Genomic DNA, 13,756 nt, shown 5'->3' with positions numbered 1-13,756 from the left:
TATTGACCAGATGCTAAGACTGAAAATGCTCTTTCTACGGCAGAACCACCGCTGCCTTTCCCCTGCAGCTGAGACTGATTGGCAGAAAACATCTGGCAGCAGTTCACCTTGCCTGCATCCCATCTTCTGAACTTTGAAATAAAACATCTCTGAACTCTTACTTAGGGTGAATGTCCTGCACCCCATGGAGGCAGGGCCCCACTAGGCGCTGTGTGGTTTGCTGGTTGCAAAGTCTGTCTGATTAAGCAGTTCAAAGTTATGATAGCTGCTTATTAGTTTTCCCACTGTTGCATACACTAAACCAAAAATACTCTTCGAGAGCAAGTGAGGGGGTAGGAAGAGACCTGCCCTCAGATCATTAAAAATGATTCATAACAACTCAGGCCCCTCTGCCTCTTCCCTGGCAATCATTTTCTTAGTTGTAATCAGCCTTGGCTGTTTTAACAGCTTAAAAAGCAACTACTCCTTTCTCTGCATCTTCCAGCTTTTCAGCTTAGCCGCTGATTGTGTCCTAGCCCTTTTGGAAACTGGCTTTCTATATGTGGAAACACACTGACTGAAAATGTTACTCCCCAACCTCTGACTCTAAGAGAGTCAGTTTTAAAATAGGACACTTTCCATTTGGGGTTTTCTTCCTTTATTACATTTTTGCATTTGAGATCCAAACAAACCACTCTCTTATACCACACACAAGGCATCCATTCTTGTGATTTTTAAAGTGCATTTCCCCTTTGTGTACAAAAATATGTATTTTTTTTTAAAAAACCTGTGGAACTTTCTCGACAAGGCACTTTCAGGCATGAAAATGAAGTTGAGTCTCCGGTTCTACATTCACATAGAAGAGTGGACTGCCACCATCACAGCTGTGTTCTTGGAGTCCTCACAGGTCCAGCCGACTCTAGAAACTGATAAACAGGACTCAAACCATCCACAGCTTTACAACTTGCGCCCCAATGCTTTACAACCCTAACAAGGAAAAGCTGCCCATCCTCACAGCTGTCTGTCCTTCCCGTTCAGATGCGTCCCACTTCAGGAGGTGAAGATATGCTGGCAAAGTGTCTTCAGATGAGCTGAGAGATCACATTGTAAGTATAACATCTTAGCCCCAATGTCTGTGGTCATTTCAGGAGAGATGAGGACGTCAGGACCTCCCAGGGCAGAAGCCATGGTGCTTTCTCTAGCAAATCACATCCAGTCAAGGGCTTTGAAGGAAGGACACTGAAGTTTTCACTCACTGTCCATTGAGAGGGAAACCCTAGCCCACAGAACTTCTGAAAAGTGAGCAAATACTTTTGGGGGGTTTACACACACACACACACACACACACATATATATAGAAGTCATTTAGTATCCCAGTGGCTACAAGTAACGCTTGTTTTTAAAAATGTCAAATTATAGGCAAAGATCAAAACCACAAAACATTCTTTTAGCAGTTTAAAATTTACATCTTCAGAAAACATTGAAAGAGTAATGTTCTGCCACCGTTCAGATTTAACCTTAGAAAATACACCCTACCTTGACTCTGAAGTTGTTTTAATCTCTGGAGAACTATGTAACTTCACTGTTTCTCACCTGTAACAAGAACACTTGAGGAAAAAAACAATCTTGCCCAAATGCTGCCATCTTCCAAGAAACACTGAAAGCTTATTGTATAAAATCTATCTTTAGAGCACCTAGTTTATTTATTGCACCTAATTTGCAAACACTCCCCAGGACACATGGGGGAATAAATATGAAACAGAAATGAAGCTGCCTCCCCGCCCCTGGACAGCTGAGCTGCAGTCATGTCTCCAGATAAGAAACCTGTCCCTTTCTGAAGTGTGCAGACATATTCCTGCTGGTGAGTTAGGAACCAAGGAGAGAGCCCCTGGCAGCAGGTCCTGAGGCCAGCTGTTGATATCCTGGAAGAGAACTGGCCCCAAAGCAGACAGCATGTGTGCGTGCTAAATCACTTCAGTAGTGTCCAACTCTTTACGACTCTATGGACTGTAGACCGCCAAGCTCCTCTGTCTGTGGGACTCTCCAGGCAAAAACCCTGGAGTGGGTTGGCCGCACCCTTCTCCAAGGGATCTTCCCAACCCAGGGATCAAGCTTCTCTTAAGTTCTCTGCATTAGCAGGTGGGTTCCTAATCACCTGCGCCATGTGGGAAGCCCAAGAGGAGACAGACTGACTGGTAAAGAGGAGACAGTGCTCTTCAGAGGCTGAAACCTTACTGCCTGACAGTGCTGCCAGGGAGCTCGGGCAGGCACTTGCTTTAGTCAGAGAAGGGTCTTTCTTTGCCAGCAGGTAAGGACTTGCCCAGTGGGGTGAGCAACCCAGGTGCACTGGTGAGGGGGTTTGCAACCAGTGCCCCCAGCAGAAAAGCTGGGATAAGCTGGGAGGAAAGAAGGGTAGGGGGAGGGTTTGTGGTCGTTTTGAAAGAGATACTTATCACTGAATTACCATATTTCAAATTTTGACATGGGAATGCCTTCAGATCACAATGACTTAAAACCATACAGAAGTCACTTGAGGCATTTTTCTTACTAACAGAGAAGGATCTGGTCATAAGGAAATGACAGTACACTTTGTACCTTCCATAAATTGCAGGAGGAGGGAAGGGACTTCTTAAAGCAAAATAAATTCATGACCCGTATAGAATTAGGTTTGCTTCCAAATGGTGTAGATTTACACTCTTGTATAACAATTCTGATCACCAGATTTGTAACATAGAGAATCTTGTCTGTGTACCGGATGTAAGACATGCTTAGATAAAACCCAGTTCTGCCCAATGTCGGCATAAGAAAAAAATGTGATTGTCCCTTAAATTACATTAGTATGTAATCCCCCAGTGCTGGCCACCTGGGAGAGACATAAAAAATAAGGCACTAGGTTGCAGACTAATCACAGCCAGTTTTAGGGATAAGAACTCTGTGGAACACCACTTAAGAGCATTTTAAAAAATCAAAACATTTTAAAGTTCGAAAAAGAAAAGAAAAAAAAAACCCAACCACAAAACTCTAGGAGCCAAGACACTTGAGATCTGCTCAATGCTGATTTACAAAAGCCACAGAAAGCAGGAGGTCTCTTCTAACCGATCTGGAGAATGCAAGCAAAAGAAGACTCTTTGCTTGAGAGTCCAGGGTCTGTGTCCCCAGATCTAGGGAGTGGGGCACCCCATCTCCTGCCTCCCCTTAGGAAGACCTCACTTTAGTAAGATCAGGCAGAAGAAAAACGAGGCGGTCCTTTAATTAAGTTCCAAAAATAAAAACAAAACCCAAACCTTCTACAAATACACATATAAAAGTACTTTTTAAACATTCCCAAGTACCAATGAATCTTGTCCAAGAAAAATCACAGGGTTTGGGGATCCATTGGACAAGGAAAGTCCCACGAATTTCACAACAGTGTGAACCAACAGACTTGTAATGCTTTAGTCCAATATGGTTAAGAACAATGAGTCTATGATATTTCAGAGCTGGCAAACAATAAAAATCAAATCTGAGAACTTGGTGAGGTTTTCTTCCCCATCCCTTTCCACACCCACACACCATAAATAAGAACAACCATATCAAAGTCCGTGGGGGCTGGTAAAATGTTGTTTACAACGTGGCTGTTGTAAATCACAGTAAAAATACAACCAAATGTTTTCTGGAGGTGTGGAGGATATATTGAATCTGCAAATCCAAACATCCCAAACACGGCATAAATGATGACTCTCCAGGAAAAGAGATTCTAAAATCCTTTTGTGAAGAAAGAGACGGGCAAGTCAGCTGAGCAAGTTACAACAAGTCTTGTAACCAAGCTGTCCGGTTACTCAGGGTAAGAGTGAGGGCCTAGAAAGCTCCCCTAAAGCCAAGAGGAGAAGCTCATGTCCCACTCATGCCTGTCCTGCCTGCATCAGCCTAGTGCACCGCTGGTGACACCACCCAGGAACCAGCTGACTTCCCATAGCTGGTGTGTCGTCCTCTGCTGGGCTGTCAACGCGGGGTCAGAAAGAGGAAATGCCCGTCTCCATCACAAGTTGATCGGTCTGTATCATCTTTTCCTGAACATCAGCTGAACTGTGGAAGAAAACCAAGTGCACAAAAATGCAAAGATACAGTGTGAAGCCCATGTAGACACAGGGCAGCTGCAACAGGCGAGAAGGCCCTGGCTGGGTGGCGAAGACCCCCAGAAGAGGGGACACGGGAGGACCGAGGACTTGCCAGGGGACTGACTTCCCACACCCGAGAGGAGAGGGACTCCTTATCATTGAGCCAACATCCTCTGGCCCGGCCAGGGCTGCCCACAAGCCCGGGTCCTGTCCAGACCCTTTAAAGCATCATCCTGCTCAGACCCTCATTGCCAAACGGACCAGCACAGCCATCTCCTCCAAGCGTGAACCCAGTTCTGTGATCTAAACCTGGCTGTCTTGGTTGACTGAAGGAGAAAAGTGACTAGGATCCATTATTTTCAAAACTGTGTCTGATGGCAGTTCAGCTTTTCTCTGGGCTTCCATCTCCACCCCAGGATGACTGCAGCTTGGCTCATCTGCGCCCACTGAGCCCGGCTCCATCTCAGGCTGTCACTAGTAGTACGGCCCAAGCTTCTCGTATCCTAAATAACTAGGCCACTCCGGAAACAGACCGTAGGAACATCGGGGGCTTCCAAACTGGTCAAAGGCTATTTCAAAATCTGGTCCGTTTGGCGGCTGGGCTGTTCCTTGGGTAGACTGCAGCTCTGCCCGGATGATCCTATAGTTTTTGCCTTTGTTGCTGTCCCAGTACATCTGTCCATTGCACTCGTAGCACACGGCGAACTCCATCCTCTCGTAAGACTGAATTTTCTCAGGCAAGTTGATGTCAAAGGAGAACGTGTCCTTGTCTGAACCCGCGTATGTGTCCTTCACGTAGCAACAGGGAAAGTCTGTGAAGCTCTTCCAGGTGTCAAAGGTCATCCGGACTTTGACCGTCTTCTCGAATGCAAGGTTCTGCACCTTCACGGTGCCTGCAATGGACCTGTCCTTCAGAACGCAGTTCTCCAGGCACACGTGGTCGGTCTGAAGCCGATTTCTGAAGTCCAGGTAGTCTGCCGACGGCTGTGAGAAATCCAACACAAAGCTCTCACTCTCCGCTGTGGTCAGGCTCACGATGCTGTCCAGGAGCTCGGTGATGTTCAGTGGAATATCTAATGGGTCATCGAACTCAGAGAACACCTTGACCATCGTCAGGGCCAGGCCCTGGTTGTCGGCAAAGGACACCCGCTTCTTCACCTTTTTCTCCTGGACTGTGGGGGCCACAGTCCCACTGGCTTCATTCTTGCTGCTCAGCTGAATACAAGGCCTCAGAGGTTTGCTTGGCTTCGGGGCGATCTGGAAGGCGAACCGCTCTCTGCGCAAGGAGGGGGCCATGCAGCTGTACCTGCACTCGATGTCCACGGCCATCACGGGGCTAGAGGAACACGCTAGAACCCTGACCAAGGAGAAAGACAAAACAGAATGGAGGTCAGACACGTTCAGACTCATCCTTCCAACAGGGACCAGCAAGCTGCGTTTGCCTTCATCTCTGCCCACGTGGTCACAGCTCATTGTTAACTCAAGGGTGGTCCAGTGTGACCATGGTTTCAGGGGAGATTAAAAGTGTAAGTGGAGGGTGGGCCGGGGGAGAGGACCCAGGTTAAAACCAAAGAAGTGTGGAACCACTGGTCTTAAAACCAGTTCACGGGCTTCCCTGTCAGGACTTCTTGAGGCCTTCAGTACACTGATGATTGTGGGGAATAATGAAAAGAGCATGCTGTTTGTGGAGTTTCCAAAACTTATTCCTAATGAGGGAAGCCTCCATTTTTTGTGGCACACCTTGCTGAGCAGTTTGCTCTCATCCAATAAAAAGAAATGAATTCATCCCACAAATACTGACTGTCATTTGCTCTGTGCCAGGCATGATGCCAGACCCTGGATTCAGTAGTGAAGACAGACCCCCAACCTGTCTTCATTCAATGTACAGTCGGTTTTTATATTCCAGTATGTTTTTAAAAAGGGCCAGCAATTTAGCATTTTTAAACCTTTTGTATCAGCGAATAATTGTTTTTTTCTACAGTGAAAACAGCCTCTATAAGAATAAAAAGCAAAGAGAATCATGCTAAAAATTACATTGAATCTGACTTCATAAAAACAATATTTTTTGCATAAGGGAATAAAGTAAGTAAAACTAAAAAAAACAAGACAAACTGTGAAAAATATTTTCCAAAAAGCATGGCAGCAAAGTGTTAATATCTTAATATATAAAGAGATTTTATAAAATAATAACAAAGTCAAATATTCCATGTAGAAAAATAAGCAAAGAGCACAAATAGACAATTCATGGAAGAAATTTAAAAGTGGCTCATAATTATGCAAAATGTCAAAGCTTGTAAGTAATTTAAGAAATTTAGATTAGAAAACAGTGCCTGTTTTTACCTAATGAGTTAGGAAAGAATTTTAAAAGATAATACAAATATCTGTATTAGTCCAAATGGCACAAAATTTCTAAATCTTATACTTTTGGGTTCTTATATCACATACAGGTGTTAAACTTAAGGGAATAATTTAAAATGCATGAAGATTAATGTATTAAATTATTCAATGCAACATTAAGTGGAGGGGGAAATGTGAGAAAATAAACTAAATGACCAATAACAGGTAGCCAATTAAATCAAATATACTATAATCATGTGATATAATTTTATATCATTAAAATGATTATTTGTAAAAAAGACTTAAAAGGCATAAAAATTCATAATATATGATTAATGTAAAAAATGGGTTTCCTTGATAGCTAAGTTGGTAAAGAATCCACCTGCAATGTAGGAAACCCTGGTTTGATTTCAGGGTTGGAAAGATCTGCTGGAAGAGGGAAAGGCTACCCACTCCAGTATTCTTGGGCTTCCCTTGTGGCTTAGCTGGTAAAGAATCCATGTGCAATGCAGGAGACCTGGGTTCGATCCCTGGGTTGGGAAGATCCCCTGGAGAAGGGAAAGGCTACCCACTTCAGTATTCTGGCCTGGAGAATTCTATACAGTCCAGTCTATACAGTCAAGTCTATACTATACAGTTCATGGGGTCACAAAGAGTCAAACATGACTGAGCGACTTTCACTTTCACTTTCAATGTAAAAAATGGAGAAGATAAAATTATACAGACAGACTAGACTTGTAGGGCAAAATTATTACATATATGCACAGAAAAAAGACTAGAGATATACTTAAAACTGTCAAAATATCAAGGTGATGGGATTTCAGGAGATTTCTGTTTTCCTGCTTTGTACTGTCTTATCTTTTCTAAAATAATAGAACTTCTCTAACCAAGAAAACAGAATAAATATAGTAAAACATCTCAGATATCTTAAGATTTGCCAAAACTCACCCAACACTATTTCCACACTAGAGCCCAGCCATTTGAATTTCAAATTACCATGGCAAATTGATATCCTGATTTGACAGTTCCAAAAGGCTAACTGAAGAAGTCAGTGATGAAATCTGGATTAAAATCTCTGGTCTGAGAATCACAGAACACAGGGTCTGGATTAGTTGCCAATCACATCTTCCCTCATAACAAAGGCTCTAGTGTGGCAATAGTGTGTGGTGGTATGTTGGGGTACCAACTCTCAGGCCTCCCCTAATCTCCCCTCCACGGGAAGGGTGCTCTGCTGTGGATTGATGATGGTAGTTCAGGAGAAAGACTGGCAAACTGTTGCTCATCTTCTGACAAGAGGGGAGATCACTGGTCTCACAAACAATACCAGACCCATAAATAATATCTGCTCCTCAGCTTCTGATTTCGATGATCAAATACATAAAGAAAAGTGAGAAAGTATGAAGACATATTGGATTTGATCCCATTTTCCAAAACAAACAAAAAAAATAGCACTTCTTCAGGATGCAGGAATCATTTAGTGATGAACAAGTGGAGAAACCCACACGTTCAGAGACAAAACAATAATAACACAAGTACCTATATTAGTCTGAAATGGCCCAACATTTCTAAATGTTCTTATCTTAATTTATAGCCAGAATGTAGCCATCAAGATGCATTTTAAAGGATGTCTGTGTTACTGTTTCTCCTCTAACAAAGTGAAACAAGTGAAAAATTTCGGAGCAAACTGGCTATTATATTTGTTTACACCCATGCAATTGTTCTGGAAAGGCAAGTTCTGACTGAACTGGGCAAGACAACTTAAAAAAAAAAGAAAGTCAGTGGGTTCACTGAGGGGTTCAATGTAAAACAAACACCAAAAAACCCTACACCTAAAAAGTAATTCAAGTTTTCTTTTCCTCTGTTCATTGCAAAACTCTGTTAGAATGCATTGGAATCACATTTTCAGCTCTACTTTTAACACAGGTAGCTTTTGTTTTTTGAATGAATTGTTAATTAAAAATAACCAAACAGCAGGCAAAGCCGGGCATCCCAGCCCCACCTCCTCTGCCCACCCCCTGACAACCTGGGTATGAACTAAGGGAGGAGGGGTTCCTCCTTGGCCACAGCAGCTTCCTCCTGACCTGAGTCAGCACAAGGTCAACTGCAGGCTCTCTACATGCGTCCAGCAAGCCTGCAAACCACCCTCATACGTGCTTTCCCGCACAACCTTAAAACAGATCATTAGAAAATGGTTGGGGAGCTCTCAAAATATTGTGGAAACAGAATTCTAACACAAGGGGATCAGCAACAGCAACTGCACACTTGTAGTCGACGGCAATTGCTCTCAAGTTCTAACCCCGCTGGTTAGAGAGGCTTAGTTGAAAGCATTGGTAAAGTTTCAGTATTTGGACCCAGAGGTATAAATGTACCCCTGGGATCCCTTTTATCACCGGGCTTTAAGAACAGGGGGTTGGGGGGTTGAGGAGGTGAGGCTGGAGTCAGAGCCAGACTCCACTGGCACTGTGGACTGGAATTAAACAATTCCACTGGTACTTTCCAGAGTGGAATTGGTTGTGTGACTTTCTCCATGAACGGCAAAAGGAAGGTGAACCACGTGGGGGCCCAGGCGTTCCTCCTGGACGCCAGCCCAGAATCCCTTCACTTTTTCGGTGTTGCCAGTGCTGGAGGGGAGGTCACTAACGCCTGTGGCTTCAACAGAGGGTGCAGTCTGACTCTTGGCTCCCTTGTCCATCCTCACAGGTAGCTTCCAGCTTTTATTCAGATCATTCTCCAAGAACTGGTGCACCGAAGTGCTGGTTTGGTGGAAGCCTTCCTGACCTACTCAGAAATTCCCTGATGGACCCTGACCACGATGACCAACACCCAGACGCACCCGTCACTGGAGACACACAAGGTAATTAGAGCTTCCTAAGTCCCTGAAAGGCAGGCACGTGGACAGGTGTTTTAATCCTTAAATGGCATGAAAATGATCAGTTCCAACACAGGATGCGTTGGGCTGTACTCACACCCTCTCTTCTGACAGACTCTTTGGGAGTTCTGCCCTTTCCCTCGCCCAAGCCAGGTAATATGAGTCACCAAGGTTGGTCAGGGAAAAAAAAAACAAACAGAAGGAGATGTGGACACACAACTGAACCAGCAGAGATGACATCGGACCTGGATACCAGTTCTTTGCAGGACAAGGTCACAAGACTGTGAGTAGCTGTTACTCAGACCAGCAAGGATTCTCAAAACTTTTGCTTCCAAATAGATGCCTAGGAGATCTTGCCCCATGAGAGACCGGACGTGTCTAAGTGTACGTTTCAGGGTTTCGGGTCAAAAAGAAGACAAACCCTAACACTCCATGCAAATTAGAGAGAACATGGAGAGTTTTGCATAAAAGCTTTTCCTGTTCCACTGGTGACAAACAACACACCCTCTCAAGACAGCTGGCAAGGGTTACATGTCATGGTGATTTTTCTCTAAAATCTATCAACTTGTACAGAAAATAACCCTATAACCTTCACAGTTTCAAGCAGCTGAACTACTGACTCTCTGGCTGTGCCTTTTATAGAAAGCAAATCTTTTTCTTCTGTATTGAGGCCAACACATTGCCTCCCCCATTCTCTTGCACTCTGATAAGAAAAGACAGAAATATCAGACGCACCAATAACTCACCAGGAACACTGAAGTTACATTGTGAAGGTAAGCATTCACAACCAAGCTACCAGGTACAATTTTTGTTTTAAAGATGTGGCCACCTACTCTTTTGGCATTTCTCTATTTACTTGCTCCCAAAAGGTTTGGCTGCCATAGTGTGAACAAAGTTGGCATCTTTCCCTTGGTACTCTGACCATGGGGCCCTTATTCGCAGCACTAGATGCCACTTGGACTTCTCTATTCTGTCACTGCCATCCAAAGCATCTCTGAGATAAGTATCTGTGGATGAGGTTGCATATTATAGACAAGAGATAAGTTAAAATGGCACAATGTCCGCATCTAAAAGTGTCCAATATGAAATATAGCGCACTGGCCTAGGAATGCCTACACGTCGCTGTGGCACTCAGGGCAAATTACTCAACCTCTCTGGGCTTCAGCTTCTCCCCTGAGATCCCTTTTGAGCTCTGACATTCTGGGTTGCTGATACTGCCTGATGGTTCTTCTTTTCCCACTAACTTTTCCCTAAATACCTCAACTTTACTTTTGGGGTAAAGCCTCCAGCTGTCTTCACTTTAGTCTTGGCTCCTGGACAACGCTGCCAAATGAACCATTTCCTCTTCTCCTCTGCACCCCAGCCTGAAGGCCTTCCTCTCCCTTCTCCTGGACCGTGGGTCTCCCAGGGAGGCCTGGCCACACAGACCACAGGCCCCAACATCTTCTAGCAACTCTCCAAGTTCTCAATTTGCTCCTCTTCTGCAGCAAACAATACCAGAAGAGAGCCCAAACCTTCTAGTATGTTCTGGGCTCTCTGCTCCCTCTTTTGCACTGAGTCGCTTCCACACCTCTTTCTCTGGACTCAAAAGGGTGGCAGAAACAGGACACGGGGGCAGGCCAGGGGGTCCTGGCTTCGAAGTTCCCCCAGGTCACTGCCCCCTGGGTCCAGCCAGGCCCGGGCTGCACCCCGCCCCCAAACCCTCCCTGAGATCCTTCGCCGAGCGGGAACCCACCTGTGGGGCTGCGGGGAAGCCCCCTTTCCAGCTGGCTCGCCGCATCGGAGAACCCGGAGGGAGGTGGCAGGGAGGCTGCCGCCACCAGACTACGTGAGCCCCGGTGTGTGTCCGGGAGGCAGGGCTTGGGCTGGGTTCCCGGAGTTGTGACCGGCAGGGGGAGGAAGACGACAAGGAGGAGGAGCCCTAGTTATCACACCGGGGCGGGGCGGCGGGGCCACCCCGGGCGGAGAGGCGCCGCGAGAGCGTCCCCGCGCGGCCACCTCGACCCCGCCGGCCCAGGACGGCCTGTCTGGGGGCTGGGGACCCGAGGTGGCTCGGCTCCGGGTGGCCCCAGCCGCCGGTGCGCTCCGTGTCCCGTAGCCCTCGGCGACTCGAGAGATCACCCAGTGTGTTCCCCTACGTTGTAACGGGAAGTCGAGGCGGGGTGAGAGACGCAGCGACTTTCCCGTGTGCTCAAGATCCCAGGGCTCAGCTCTAGGAGTGTCGGTTCCCAGCCGGAAAAGCCTAGTGTCAGGTTCGAACTCGGCACAGTAGGGACCCAAAGTGGTCTGGACTCCCAGCCCCAGCCTCCCACAGTGGCCAGGACCCCCTTCGGTGCATCACGTGGGTCCGGCCAGGCTCCATCCAACCTCTGGTCCCTGCATTGCCCTCTGCACGAGGAAGCAAGTTTCCTCGAGCCCTTTGAGTGTCCCATGCCCAGAGTGTAACTGCAAGCTGGCCTGAGAAAGCGTGTGCGGCAGGAACCAGAGAGGGTCCCTGATGCGTGCGCTCGTCGCCTTTTCTGTGGCCGGGCATCGGGCCTTGCGGGCTTGGTGGGGGACGTACCTGGTACAGCTCATAAGCCCCGAGGTGCGGAGGCGCCAGCCTGCGGCAGCATCCGCCCCAGGGTGGCAGGGGCAGCGGCGGCGACAGCAGGAGCGGGGGCCGGGGCTCAGGTGGGCGCCCTCCGCGGGCAGCCGCATCCGTCCGTGCGCTAGAGCAGCCCGCCCGCCTCCTCCCTGCGGCCCCTCACCTGGGACTCTAGCTTCCAGCCGCCGCGCGGCTCCCTTTAACTTTCAGGCCACCTCTCCCCACTCGGGACGCCTTCCCAGACCCCCCCTTTCACGTGAACGCCCCCCACAGCCAATGGGCGCGCCCGGGACGCGCGCCGTCCACCAATGACCGCGGAGCCGCAGTCCCGCCGGAGCACCGCCGCGCCACGTGATAGGCTGCGCGCCCGGAGCGATAGGGCCGGGTTCCAGGGGGTGGAAAGGGGGCGGTGGGTCATAATTTTATCCGAAGCCGGGGGAACGGGCGCCAGGGGGCAGAGGCACTTGCCTGCTGCACAGCATCTCGTTACAGCCAGAGGGGTGGACGCCGGTGCCCGGCACAGTTCCCACTCCCTAGGCAAAGTCCTCGCCGGGCAAAGTCACCCTACGCGCGCGGACGGGATTGCAGTGGCATTCACCCTTCCCGCCGGCCCCGCCTTTGTCTTACTTTTCAGTCACGGGGTTCACAGGTGACCACTAGTTCCCCCATTACACGTGGAGCCCAGAGGAGCCCCGAGAGAATGCCAAATGCGTTTCCCTCCGCCTTAGGTGGAGCCTTTTCGGGAACAGTATCCCCAGCTTCTAGGATACTGTTGAAAATAATTACTGAACGCTTGATTTGTGCCCATCACGGTCCGGGTCTCCTTGTGACTGGAATACAATAAAATCCTTTTAATAAAGTTGTTATTGAGGCAAAGGACCAATCCCCATCTCAGAATACTGCATATATAGTTGAGGGTTTCTCAGGTAGGTATATTTCCGAGGAAACTACCTGACTTGAATCTGTATGAACGGATTCAGCCTTTATCTACAGGGCCTCCTTGATCTCTGTGCTTCAGCTTGAGATCTGTAGAGAATGATGAGTTTAGAATAGAGTTTAGAAGCCCCTCCACCCCTATGAGATCAATTTAAATATGCATGTATGTAGTCATAGATATCATCTCCTTGGTGATCAGCTCTGAGCTAACCACTTTAGGGATGAGGATCGCAGTTTCCCAGCTTTACTGAATTTTGGAAATTAATATAGGATTACCAGCTTTTTAAAGTGCCAAGTAAAAACATAAACAAGTCCTACCGTCTTCTGTTACCACCTTTTATTTTTAGAAGAAATACACTATTCTTGCCTGGAGAATCCCGTGGGTTTGCGAAGAATTGGACACTACCGAGCACACATGCACACACTCTTTAACAACAACAAAATACAGGAAGGGCCTAATCTCACAGTAGAGGCTAGTCCTTCATATTGCATATATTTAGCTTTATAAAAAGTCATTATGTTGACCATAGCATATGGGAATTTCTGCTGTAAGAGATTTAAAAGCAGCTTCTAATTTTACAAGGAATGTAAGACGAAAATGCTGGTCCATTACAATAGTGCAGTTGGAGTCTTCGGTGCTATAGAGAGCTTCCTCAGACTCAGTCTTCCGGTCTGAAGGCTGATCATTAGTCCTCTTCTCTTTCAGTGGATAAATCTAATTAAGGACCACCTGGGAAATTAACTATTGGTAGGCAGTTGGCAAATAAAATTCCTATGCAATAATTCCTTTGCCAACTCTAAACACCCTTTTATTAGCTGATGAGAAGTTCGAAAATTTATGAAGCCAAGTGCTGCCTACATTTCTCAAGTGGAGGGAGCATACTAGAGGAGTGGGCAGAGATAAAGAGCCAATAGGTATTGCAAAACATATGCAGGCAAAGGGTGATCTGA

General features: G+C 47.0%; 1 protein-coding gene across 2 annotated transcripts; it reads right to left on the bottom strand.

Moving 5' to 3' along the window:
• Nucleotides 1-620: 620 nt before the first annotated feature.
• Nucleotides 621-11,997, bottom strand: PPP1R3B (protein phosphatase 1 regulatory subunit 3B). 2 transcript variants are annotated; one of them, XM_020896805.2, is made up of 2 exons: nt 11,846-11,997; nt 621-5,433 (listed from the first exon to the last, which is right to left on the bottom strand). In XM_020896805.2, exons 1-2 carry the CDS (start codon nt 11,980-11,982, stop codon nt 4,551-4,553), a joined length of 1,020 nt encoding a protein of 339 aa, XP_020752464.1. In that variant the 5' UTR covers nt 11,983-11,997; the 3' UTR covers nt 621-4,550. The 2 variants fall into 2 exon arrangements, with proteins under 2 accessions (XP_020752464.1, XP_020752465.1); XM_020896806.2 differs by lacking the exon at nt 11,846-11,997 and adding an exon at nt 11,018-11,200.
• Between the last annotated feature and the right edge of the window lie 1,759 nt (nt 11,998-13,756).

Source organism: Odocoileus virginianus, chromosome 32 (assembly GCF_023699985.2).
Source record: "Odocoileus virginianus isolate 20LAN1187 ecotype Illinois chromosome 32, Ovbor_1.2, whole genome shotgun sequence".
Classification (NCBI taxonomy): Eukaryota; Metazoa; Chordata; class Mammalia; order Artiodactyla; family Cervidae; genus Odocoileus; species Odocoileus virginianus.
Note: the sequence above shows the minus strand (reverse complement) of the source record. Positions and strands in the feature narration are given on the sequence as shown.